This window comes from Oryzias latipes, chromosome 17 (genome assembly GCF_053564925.1).
Source record: "Oryzias latipes strain Hd-rR chromosome 17, Olatipes_Hd-rR_3.1".
Classification (NCBI taxonomy): domain Eukaryota; kingdom Metazoa; phylum Chordata; class Actinopteri; order Beloniformes; family Adrianichthyidae; genus Oryzias; species Oryzias latipes.
The window spans coordinates 12,680,406-12,691,596 of record NC_136253.1 but is presented as its reverse complement, the minus strand read 5'-3'; the positions used below and the strand labels follow the sequence as shown (position 1 = coordinate 12,691,596).

Genomic DNA, 11,191 nt, shown 5'->3' with positions numbered 1-11,191 from the left:
GAGGGCTATTGATCCTTGTTGGGAAAGTGATAATGGGACAAATGAAAGTGCTGCTTGGAAATTAGCTAGGTTAGCGAGAAAAGCAAATATTCATGGCAAAACCCTAGTTAAGACGTTTTTGTACCCGACCACTCCTTTCTGGATTTTTCCAACTGCGCAAGTGGATTTGTATCTCCATAGAACAATGGAGGATAGAAAAGGGAAGGGAAACTGGGATGAGTTAACAGCAGACAGATTAGACACAGCCCACGCTTCATTTATACCCATATATACAGATGGATCTAAAGACCCAGAAACAATGCGAACTGGTTTTTCTTTCTGTATCCCTACATTGGACAAATCTGTTGGAGTTAAGACGTCAAAGGATCTTTCAGTTTTTACAGTTGAAATGTTGGCAATATCATATAGTTTACACTGGCTAGAACAGAACAGAATTGGGGATGGTATAATTTGTTCAGATTCATTGTCAGCTTTGATGTCTCTGAAGTCATACAATTCTGAGAGCAGATCAGATATTTTATATGAAATTTATGAGAGTTTGATCAGGTTGGCAAACTTGAAAATAAACATCAGATTCATGTGGGTACCAGCACATAGGGGGGTGGAGGGAAATGAAATGGCTGACTTCCTGGCAAAAAGGGCATTGAAACGGGGAATAGAGATGGAAATTCCATTAGGTAGGACAGAATTTAGGGCAATTGTTAGGAGGCGTATTATGGAAGAATGGCAGACACAATGGGAAAGGGAGAGGAAAGGAAGACATCTTTTTAGTATTCAGGACAGAGTAGGGAGAGGTATGAATGTCAGAGTAAACACCAGAGATAGCTGCATAATATCACGGTTGAGGATGGGACACACTGGTTTAAATAATACATTGCATTTGATAGGGAAACATCCAACTGGTTTGTGTGAGTGCGGGAGAGGGGAAGAGTCGGTGGAGCATGTGCTATGTCAGTGTGAACTGTATAGGGAGGAAAGACGACAACTGGAAAGTAGGGTACGGATGATAGAGGGTGAGCAAATGACTTTAAAGAAGCTTTTGGGAGGGGAGGAGAATTTCAATGGTGCGATTATAGGTTTTTTGAAAAGAACTAGGTTATTGAGGAGAATTTAGTTTATTGTTATTATTATTATTTATTTATTTTTTTTAAGTTACATTTGGTTAGGTAATCCCCACTCTGACCCACACTCCAACACAGTAGGTGGCGGTAATGCACCTTCACGTTAGTGCCTCCCGCCAATAAAATCACAAGAAGAAGAAGAAGAAGAAGAATTAAAGGAAAATCTTTTGGGGGGGTCCTGGCTGCTGCTGCTGCCACAGCGGGGGTCTTGGTGTTGGGATGGCTGGACACTCTTCCTCTTCTTTTAACATTCCATCATCCACTTTAGAAGAACACAAAGACCCACTCGCACAGGTGTTATCTCACCTTTGCACAAATGGTTTGAGTGATTAAGATATATATTTCACATGGGAAATGAATAAAAACCAAAAACAAACATCATAAATTTAGTCTCTATGCAGACGACATACTACTTTTTTTATAAATAATTCCTCTGTAAATAAAGCAACAGCGATTAATAATGAATTCTCCTCCATATCAAACTACTCAATTAATTGGAATAAATCTGTTTTATAACCACTGAACAGTAATGTGAAGCAAAGATTCTCGCTACCAGTCAAATCAGGCAATATCAAATATCTAGGTATTTATTTCTCCTCCAAATTATCAGAACTGGTGCAGCTAAACTACACCCCATTACTGAAAAGCATACAGGATGATCTAACCTGGGCCCAATGCTGGGGGGCTGGGGGACGGTTGTCTCACCAGTCCATCAGCTGTCCCCCATTTACCCTCTTCCTCATATAATCACATATTAGGTTGATGGGGGGGGGCTCAGCCTGTGATGCACCTTGGGAGGAGTCACTTAACAGTGATCCCCCTCCCCTGGTGGTCGTATGGGAATGCCCCCCCCCCCCCCCCCGGTTTCAATTGCACCATAGACATTTAGGACCTTTGGTAGAGAGGGTGCTTGGGCATCACTGCCAGCAAGCAGCAGATGTCCTTTCAGCACCCAATCCGCCAATTTTAATTGCACCCCTTTAGTACACACACCCTTTACCCCTAAAAAATATACTCTCCAACACAGTGACGTGCGGTGAGGTTAATGGCTGGTGAGGCACTGACGTCATCAGTCAGATTTACAAACATATGAACCATGAGTATAAATAACTGAGTAGCTTATTCACCATTTGATTGACAACAGTTAACGTTTTGTTTAAAATATAATTTCAACATGTTTTTTTTCATATACAAACTGCAGCATAGAAAAAAGCACAAACGTTATTATCGTCTTACCTTTAGTTCTAAATAAAGTCCATACGCCGCTCCTTCTGAAGAAAATGAGTTGCCGCTTCCTATCACTTCTTCTAGTATTTTTTAGCGTCATAATCTCAGGGCTCACCGGCGCCCCCTAACATGAGGCACGAGAACTGCAACATGAGGCACGAGAACTGCTGGCCTCACCCAGCGGCTTTTTCGCCGTCGTTTAGCGCTCAGCACAAGAAACACGTCCCTCACCAGTGACGTGCAGTCAGGAGAGGCAGGTGAGGCTGTGCCTCACCTGTCATTATGGGAAGAAAAGATAAAAAATAAATTCAGTTATTATATTTAATCAGTAATTTGTGCTTTGCAGTCATTTTCCATTTAAATGTACCATTTTTGGGTGTTTTTACTTTTCAAAATCGCTGAATTTCCGCATTTGCCGTTCAGATACTAAGTGACGTGCGATGAGGCACCAGCCCGCTGAGCCTCACCTTGGATTGCGCAATACCTATGCAGTCAGACGGTCCTGTTGTCTCTCTGTATGTCGGTTCAATCACTTGTACTATATGAGCTGAGTTTGCATAATTTAGCAGATGTATATGATGTACAGTGTTTGTTTTTATAAATAACTGTATATGAGGGACGTGTTTCTTGTGCTGAGCGCTAAACGCCGGCAAAAAAGCCGCTGGGTGAGGCCAGCAGTTCTCGTGCCTCATGTTGCAGTTCTCGTGCCTCATGTTAGGGGGCGCCGGTGAGCCCTGAGATTATGACGCTAAAAAATAATAGAATAAGTGATAGCAAGCGGCAAGTCATTTTCTTCAGGAGGAGCGGCGTATGGACTTTATTTACAAGTAAAGGTAAGATGATAATAACATTTGTGCTTTTTTCTATGCTGCAGTTTGTGTATGAAAAAAAAACACGTTGAAATGATATTTTAAACAAAACACGTTAACTGTTGTCAATTAAATGGTGAATAAGTCACTCAGTATGGTTCAGATGTTTGTAAATCTGACTGATGACGTCAGTGCCTCACCAGCCATTAACCTCACCGCACGTCACTGTCCCTCACATACAGTTATTTATAAAAACAAGCACTGTGCATCATATACATCTGCTAAATTATTTAAACTCAGCTCATATAGTACAAGTGATTGAACCGACATACAGAGAGACAGCAGTACCGTCTGACTGCATAGGTATTGCGCAATCCAAGGTGAGGCTCAGCGGGCTGGTGCCTCATCGCACGTCACTTAGTATCTGAACGGCAAATGCGGAAATTCAGCGATTTTGAAAAGAAAAAAACACCCAAAAATGGTACATTTAAATGGAAAATGACCGCAAAGCACAACTTACTGATTAAATATAATAATTGAATTTATTTGTTCTCTTTTCTTCCCATAATGACAGGTGAGGCTGTGCCTCACCTGCCTCTCCTGACTGCACGTCACTGCTCCAACACACATACACACATGCACACCTACAAACACACAAACATTATACTAAGGAGGGTGGGACCACGGACCATCTGTCCCCTACCCAATCCCTGGTAGGGTTAACAGGCCCTTGGCAACGGTGGCCGTGTTCCTTGGGTGCTGGCTTCCTGGGCCCGACAATCCTCTCTTCACGCAGGGAGAGGGTTCCCTATGCTCTTTGGGCCGGCGTTCACATCACACCTTATCCGTGTCCCTGTGGTATGGGTTCTGGTCCTCGCTCTCGAGTCTGGGTTCTGGTCCACGCTCTCCAAATTCCATCTATGGATGAACCTGGTTGGACCATGGTAACAACACTCCTTGTGGACACCCACCGCTCTTGGGGGTCTTCCTCCTGGGCAGGGGTGGCTGGCCCCTGCCTAGCTCTCACCTAGACCAACCGTGGACAGAGTGGGCGGTTGTCTGGAACTTCAGGCGGGTCTCTCCTGCCATCCCTCTCTATTCTTCCATTCTTTTCTTTTCTGTCCAGTCCAGCAAAAGACTGTTACAGATATGAGTAAGATGAATGAAGTTTAGCCTAAATTACATTATTATATATTTAAATATACACCTGGTATTTCAAACGATTCATAATCCCTATTGTAACAGTCAAATATGTCCAACACAAGACACAAGACTTAAACATGTGATTTCATTTTGATTTTAAAAGACATTTAAAACACAATTTTGTTTTCTGTGAAAGGGTGTGCCAGTAACTATCTATTTTATTTATTTATTTTGCACTTTCCACCACCAGCCAAGGGGACCTTTTAAAAAAAAAGTTATTAACAAATAGTACACATACAAAATGCCATAGAGAAAACTCTCGTTTGTTTTTGTTTTTTATTGACATCCGGGTCATTGTGTCGACTTTCTGCTTCCGGTCTCTAGCTGTTACTGTTTGTTGTCACTGGCAGTGCTTGAAAACTGCGTTTTGTCATCAAGACACACTATTTCACCGAAGCTTTTTGCTGTTCCAACCAACAACCCGACTAGAGCTGCATTCAGCTGCTCCTCCGTTAGTTTTGCGTCCACGGTAACTGGGTTTTATCATTAAATACGGTGTGGTGTTAACCAAAAATGCTAAAGCTAAGCTAGCACAGCTGCAGATCTACTTTAATTTACTAACGGAATTACTTTTAATGTTGTTTTGTGGCCGGAATGAAGGTACGTCTTATAAATTTACACGATTTAGCTTTTTTTTGACAGCTTTGTATAATTTTAGTTATTTTTATTTTTCTAAAATCCTAAAATATAGCCATGTCTGTCTGTGCTTGAATCAAGCTTCACAAAGATCATTACAGTAATACCTTCAAAGAACTGATGCTCATTTCTTTTAATATTAACACAGCAGGAGTTTGGTCAAGAAATCCAGACAACACAAGATAAACGTTTCATTTGATTGTATGATGAGAACATTGTATTTTGCTCCGATGAACCGTTTCTTTTCTCTGTGAAGCTTCATCAATGTCCATATTATCAAAAATCCTGTTTGCTTTCATGCTAATCATTTTCCTGGACTCTGGCACCTTTCCATCTTTGCTCAATCCTCCACGTTAAAACCTGTTCTTCTAATTCGTTGCTGGCGGTCTTTGCACATCCTTAACGCAATTGTTTGCTTGTTGTTGCACTATTCTCTGATACATTTAGGATTCTCCCTAAACGTCGTGCAGATTCCTCACCAGAATATTATTTGGCGAATTCAACTGCACAAAATTAAAACGCTAAATTTAATGAATTACATTACTGAACATTGCAGGTGAAGTTTTCCAGATTCGTTGTATTTCTGTGTACAAGTAAGGAATTAATGGCATATCTATTCACATTTTAGTTTAAAAAAATTTAACCCACTTGTTGTTTTTCCACATCAAAATCATACAAATTATCCATATTAGATCATTTACCACACTGTATGGTCAGGTCTTTGCAAAATTCAAAGTGTTTCCACACATTGGACTTGAATGATGGTTTGATTATTTCATGCTGTCATCACATGTGCTTTGGTGTCACTTAGCCGTTTTTGCATTATTCTAAAGATAAAGCTATTGTCTCTCAGTCCTAATGGTATTTTCCAAGATCAATTATAGATCGATTATTTTCATTTTAAACCGTTTTTTTTTAAAGGTATAGTTCGATTTGATTAACAACTTGCCTCAGACAGATTGATCTGCTTGAAATAATTGTTACACCCCTATGTGGACGCCTAAAGCGTGCATTTACATGCATTTATATGGACTTTTCATTAAAAAGTGGGTGCTTGAACTCATGTTGTCGAGTCTGGTGTGACCGTCGCATAAAAGTGGACTTCCTCAAATATTTAGTTCTCAATTGCTTCTTTTTGGAAATATTAAAATACTGAGAGATGGGATTTGGGTTTAAAATGTAGGAAAAAAAGTTTAATAAAAAATTCTATAGAGAATATTCTCTAATTGGATGATTAAGGATCTTAACAGTTGATATATAAGTCCCATTAATAAAAGTTTGGGTAATAAGGTGTCTGTAATGGATCTTATAAAACACAAACAGAAAGAAAACTGAGTTGAAAATATTTTGAGGAATGGCCTAAATCATTTGATCAAAAACTTTATTTGTGACCCATAAAAAACGGAAACCCTCTGGACATGAAGTGGTGCGTTAAGCACCGTATTCAATTTTCAAACTACTTTGGTGCAAAAAGTTTTTTGTTTTCAAAGTTATGTACTGACAGTTCCATAGAGGAGTGTTATGTAGATTGTAAATTTTCTTTATAAATTAGTCTCCAATAAAGAAGAAAATAAAATTACAAAATTAGCTAAATGGGTAACTTTTTTATTTTGAATTCACAACTGAGTAAAAATGTGATTCCTGATAGATCAAAAAATATTCTACTAGAAATAGTAAACCAAATACTGTTATGATTTGTAATACATTATTTTAGCCAGTTTATTTTTCAGGTGCCATTAAGGCTGTTTAATTATGCAGCATGTAGGCTTCTATCTTTGTATTTTTTGTTAGATTTTCCTGTTTAATATAGTGCGTTATTTTTTTACTTCGGTAAAAATTCAAATTTATTTGATTAGTAGAATGAACGGCTTGTTTAGGGACACATTTAGAATAGGCCGGTATTTGAAATCTCACTATACTTTCAATGTAAGTAAGTGGAATCCTACAAAAAATGGATCGATCTCTTTTCCAAATTATTTACCAGCAGAAGAGAGAAACAGTTTTACGACAGAGGGCTACCATAAAAATAAAAAATAAAGTGTGAAAAAAGTTATAATTTTACGAGAATAAAGTTGTACGTTTATGATAGAAGTTAGTGAGTTTTCAAGGAAGAAGCTATGCTTTTTTTTTTTTTTTTTTTTTAAATATAGTTGGTTGTGTAAACATCCAATCCATCAATGCACCCAGTTGACTTTGCTATAAGGCTTCAGTTTGACATAGAAATCCATGTCCCTTATTGCATTTGGACTTCTTCAACTAAACTGCCAACAGTGACAACGCGTTCCCACCAGAAATCCACTTCTGTGGGTCAACAATCTTTTTCTGAAGTGGCCCACTTTTCTGCAAATTCTTTTAAATGTCCTTAGATTTATAATAAAACAAAGTCTTTCTCAGTGTAAGACTTACTATTTCCTTATTTGTGAAACCAATGCTGAAGTCACTGCTAACTATCTGCTTTACATCTCATACTGAAACACTTTTTTGTTGTTTTTACTTTTTCAGTATAACAACTTTTGCCTCAGAAATGCTTAAATCTGTTACATTCTTAATGTATACATCCTGAAATTATAACCTTGTTATTATAAAAAATTGACTACTTTACTCATTATTCTACAAGTTTATTGTTGTAAATTCACAACTGTTTTCTCATTCATGTAATTATTTTCTTATTTTCATGGTGCTGCAATACTTAATCATACATTTTTCTTGTTTTTCCCCAAATATTAAGCTTTTCCAGGTTACCATGGTATGAGTGCTAAAAATGCATGTAAAAGGAATGATAACATACAATAGATCATTTACATTGCTAATAGATAAGACCCCAAGTTCAGTTTGAGGCCTGAGGGTTTTAAAAAGAAGTCAGTGGTTTAAAGTATAATGGAGATGTCACGTTGGTTATTTAGGAATATCGATGTATCATCAGCTAGTTGTGTATTTGCAGCTGACAGCTACCAAAGTCGGCTTCTTTAAGGAACAGAAATAGCATTTCTGTAGCTGCAGTAAAAACGAGGTGAGACTGAGTTTTATGCTTTTGCTAATATTAAATCTTTGAGAGTATTCTGCAGTAAACAAACAGAACTACAGGTTTCATAATAACAGGTTTTAACTGCATTAAGGAATTTGAGCCTAAAACAAAAGTATTTTAGTGTTTAAAACATGAACTTCTCTTCCATTCTGTTTAAGGACTTGTAAAAATCTCAGAATAAAACCTTCCATATCAAAATGATTTCCTTAGTCAATCAGATGTAGAACGAGGCGTACATTAAGATTTGAGCGACCTTCTATTAAAACAAACTGATTTTTCAGTTATTATTTGGGTTAAATCTGATTTAAGTCTGTTTGCAAATATGAGTTAAAAGTTTGTGATGACTGTTTAAGAGGGTTCTGGAGATACTTTGGGTCTGTGGGATGGGGGGGTTGACACCCTGTGTCATAGTTTGTGTTTGAAACCCGTTTTGAATTACTTCATTAAATATTTAATAAGTTCAAGCTTTTATATGCTCCTTCACATCCTGGAGGTCTATCTTTGGACAGACAGCCTTTAGCTTTTTCAAATTCTTGCATAGTTATTTCTGATTCACTAGAATTTTTTTAATTGTCATTAATCTTAGGAATCAAATCTATAATTGACTGGAAGGAGGAGTCCAGACGGGGTTTGGAATCCCAGCAGTGCCAAACATTTGGAAATTCATCATGGAGGAGAAGTTAATAATTGCCGTTTGTGCCCGGCCGGAACTCTATGACACCAAGTTAGTCATGTACCGGGATAGAGCGGTGAGGAAAAAAACCTGGTGCAGTGTGTCGGAGGAGGTTGGATTACCACGTAAGTCATTTGCTTATTTTGAGGTCTTTGCTTACAATGTAGCATATGTGCTAGCATACGCTAATATTCTTTACTGTTTCAGCGGATCAGTGCAGGAAAAGGTGGAAGAGTCTCCGGGACCTCTATATGAGGGAAAAGAGGAAGGAAATGCAAAGAAGGAACAGGCCAGAAGGGGGTCCATGCAAAAGATGGAAATACTCTGCTGTCCCATCCTTCCTGGACCCGTTCTTCTCCCCACGAGAGATGAACGGAAACATGGACGCAAGTTCAGAGGACAATATGGTGGAATACGATCCTCAGGCAGAAGCAGCAACAGCGTCATCAGGTGCACAGAGGAAAGCTTTTTATTGGAATTGTTAAAGGAAAAACATTATTAATTGTTATGTCATTCATTTTATAGATGCAGTGAAGTATGTGTTATTAAAATCATGTTTTGTTGTTGTTGCAGCAATGAATGACTTCAGTGAGCCCGCCTCCCCTTTCTCAGACCAGGATTCTCTGCTGGGACCAGCTACTGCTTCTTCCAGCCCATCATCAGCTCGTGCCCGCTCCTCTTCTCCAGGCCCATCCACCTTTACCGGACACTTCTCTTCTCCAGGTCCATCTGCTGCTGCAGGACAACCCGTTTCTCCAGGGCCATCCACTGCTGCAGAACCCACACGTGCGTTTGTTTGAGGCTTTCAGAAGACTTGATTGTTATTACCACAACTAAAACAGTGTCATGTTTCAGCGTTCCACCATCCCAGTTAATAATAATCTTTTTATTTTTTACTTCTATAGGATCAAGAAAGAAGAGGAAAAGGTCCTGGGACGAGCATGTGGACTTTGAAAGGGAGATCCTTCGAGCTCTGCAGGCTGAGCCACAGCCTCTCCCCCCTCCACCTCCTCTGTCAGAAACTGAGCTTTTTCTGAAAAGTTTAATTCCAATGATTGACAGGCTCCCTCCTATGAGGAAGGGCGCTTTAAAGTTAAAAATACACAGCCTTGTTTTCGAGGCAGTATCTGAGTTCATGTAAAAATAATCGTCTTCATGTATATTGTGGGTTTACTTTGTACAAAATTATATTGTTGTGGTTTCTTACACGACTGACTTAATTTTACCTTCAATCAGGCCAATAAAAAGCCACCTTTTTTTATTTAGATAGGCTTTAATTACAGTGTCAGTAAAAGTAGAAAAGAACTAAATTTTCATCTATTGTGGTCTTTAATTTATGATTATGCCGTTTTTGGCTAAAACCAAAAAGCCTGTGTTGTTTTTCAAGACTTTTTCTGCAAGAGTTCAGGAGACTGTCGGCGCAGAAGTAATTCTAATATCCCATCATCCCTTTGTTTGGACTCTCTCCGGATGGTGTGCATCCCCTCACAACACCAAGCTAACATTAGCGGTGCAACAAAAATGACAAGCAATATCAGAACTACCTAGCCATAAAGTTTTTCAGTTTTGTGGCTGAGATGAGAAAATTGAAGATATTAATGTATTTGTTTGTCTGCAAGTGAATGTGTCAGAATGGAGCGGAGCAGGGAGACTTTGGCCCTGTCATTTCAGTCTCTGCATCGTGGCTGAGAGTTTTTCAAAAAGCGGGGTTTCATCTGCTCCTGATCCATCATGATTACACAGTATGTCAAAAACGTGCTTGTAAATTGATTATCTAAAATGAAATAATTGAAATTCTAAAAATGTGATATGCATTCTACAGTGACAAGATTTACATTTGCAGATTCATGCAGTTTAGAAAGCAGGACATAGTCTCATCAAGAGTGTGTATTGTTGTTGTTTTTTTGTATGTACACTGGGGGTGTACACTGTTCCAGATGGTAAATCCCTTAACAGAGAGAACAGATTGTCCAGAATTGGTCCGTCTGTAGGGAACCATGCAGTCACCCCTGACTACAGACCATGTGGATGCACCAGCTCTAGACTTAAACTTAATATATTCCCTTGATGGAGCAGCTGGAAGTCAGAGAAGGGTTTTGTACATTGTACATGCAAATTTAAAGTATTTGTAATTTTCAAAATTCAAGTTTCAATTCAATTAAAGTTTCTATGGTAAATATTTGGTGATGTGAAATTGGTTTCCAATGCACTTTTGTAAAAAAGATTCTGTTTTTGAGAGTTGCTAGTGAGTGTTTGGATTGTAAAATAATCTACATGTGAGAACACCACGCCATCAAAAATATCCTTGCTGCCATTATTGTCGTCGATTGTCTGATGTGTCTAAAATTTTGCATACTAAGATTGATTGTTCTTGATATTTTCTGGAAGTGGTTTCTGAAAGTAAGCGAGGAGTCAAGAATCACTCCAAGATATTTAAATTCTTGAACTAGTTTAGTGCATCTTGGTTGCCCAAAAATATTTTAGTTGGTGTATCGGT

General features: G+C 38.6%; 1 protein-coding gene across 2 annotated transcripts; it reads left to right on the top strand.

The window, feature by feature from the left end:
* The first annotated feature begins 4,649 nt into the window (after positions 1–4,649).
* On the top strand, positions 4,650–10,888 carry LOC101173523 (uncharacterized). Of its 2 annotated transcripts, none has more exons than XM_004084885.5 (5): positions 4,650–4,829; positions 8,608–8,819; positions 8,902–9,144; positions 9,268–9,480; positions 9,600–10,888. In XM_004084885.5, the coding sequence occupies exons 2-5, from the start codon at positions 8,690–8,692 to the stop codon at positions 9,833–9,835; spliced, it is 822 nt and encodes a 273-aa protein (XP_004084933.1). In that variant the 5' UTR covers positions 4,650–4,829; positions 8,608–8,689; the 3' UTR covers positions 9,836–10,888. The 2 variants fall into 2 exon arrangements, with proteins under 2 accessions (XP_004084933.1, XP_011491516.1); XM_011493214.4 differs by having other exon boundaries at positions 4,654–4,960.
* The last annotated feature ends 303 nt before the right edge of the window (positions 10,889–11,191 follow it).

What these genes read in the sequence shown, in the direction of transcription:
- LOC101173523 (XM_004084885.5), top strand. Translation starts at nt 8,690, where the DNA reads ATGGAGGAGAAGTTAATAATTGCCGTTTGTGCCCGGCCGGAACTCTAT. An exon ending in GGAGGAGGTTGGATTACCAC is followed by an intron (nt 8,820 to 8,901) that starts GTAAGTCATTTG and finishes TTACTGTTTCAG; the next exon opens with CGGATCAGTGCAGGAAAAGG. An exon ending in AGCAGCAACAGCGTCATCAG is followed by an intron (nt 9,145 to 9,267) that starts GTGCACAGAGGA and finishes TTGTTGTTGCAG; the next exon opens with CAATGAATGACTTCAGTGAG.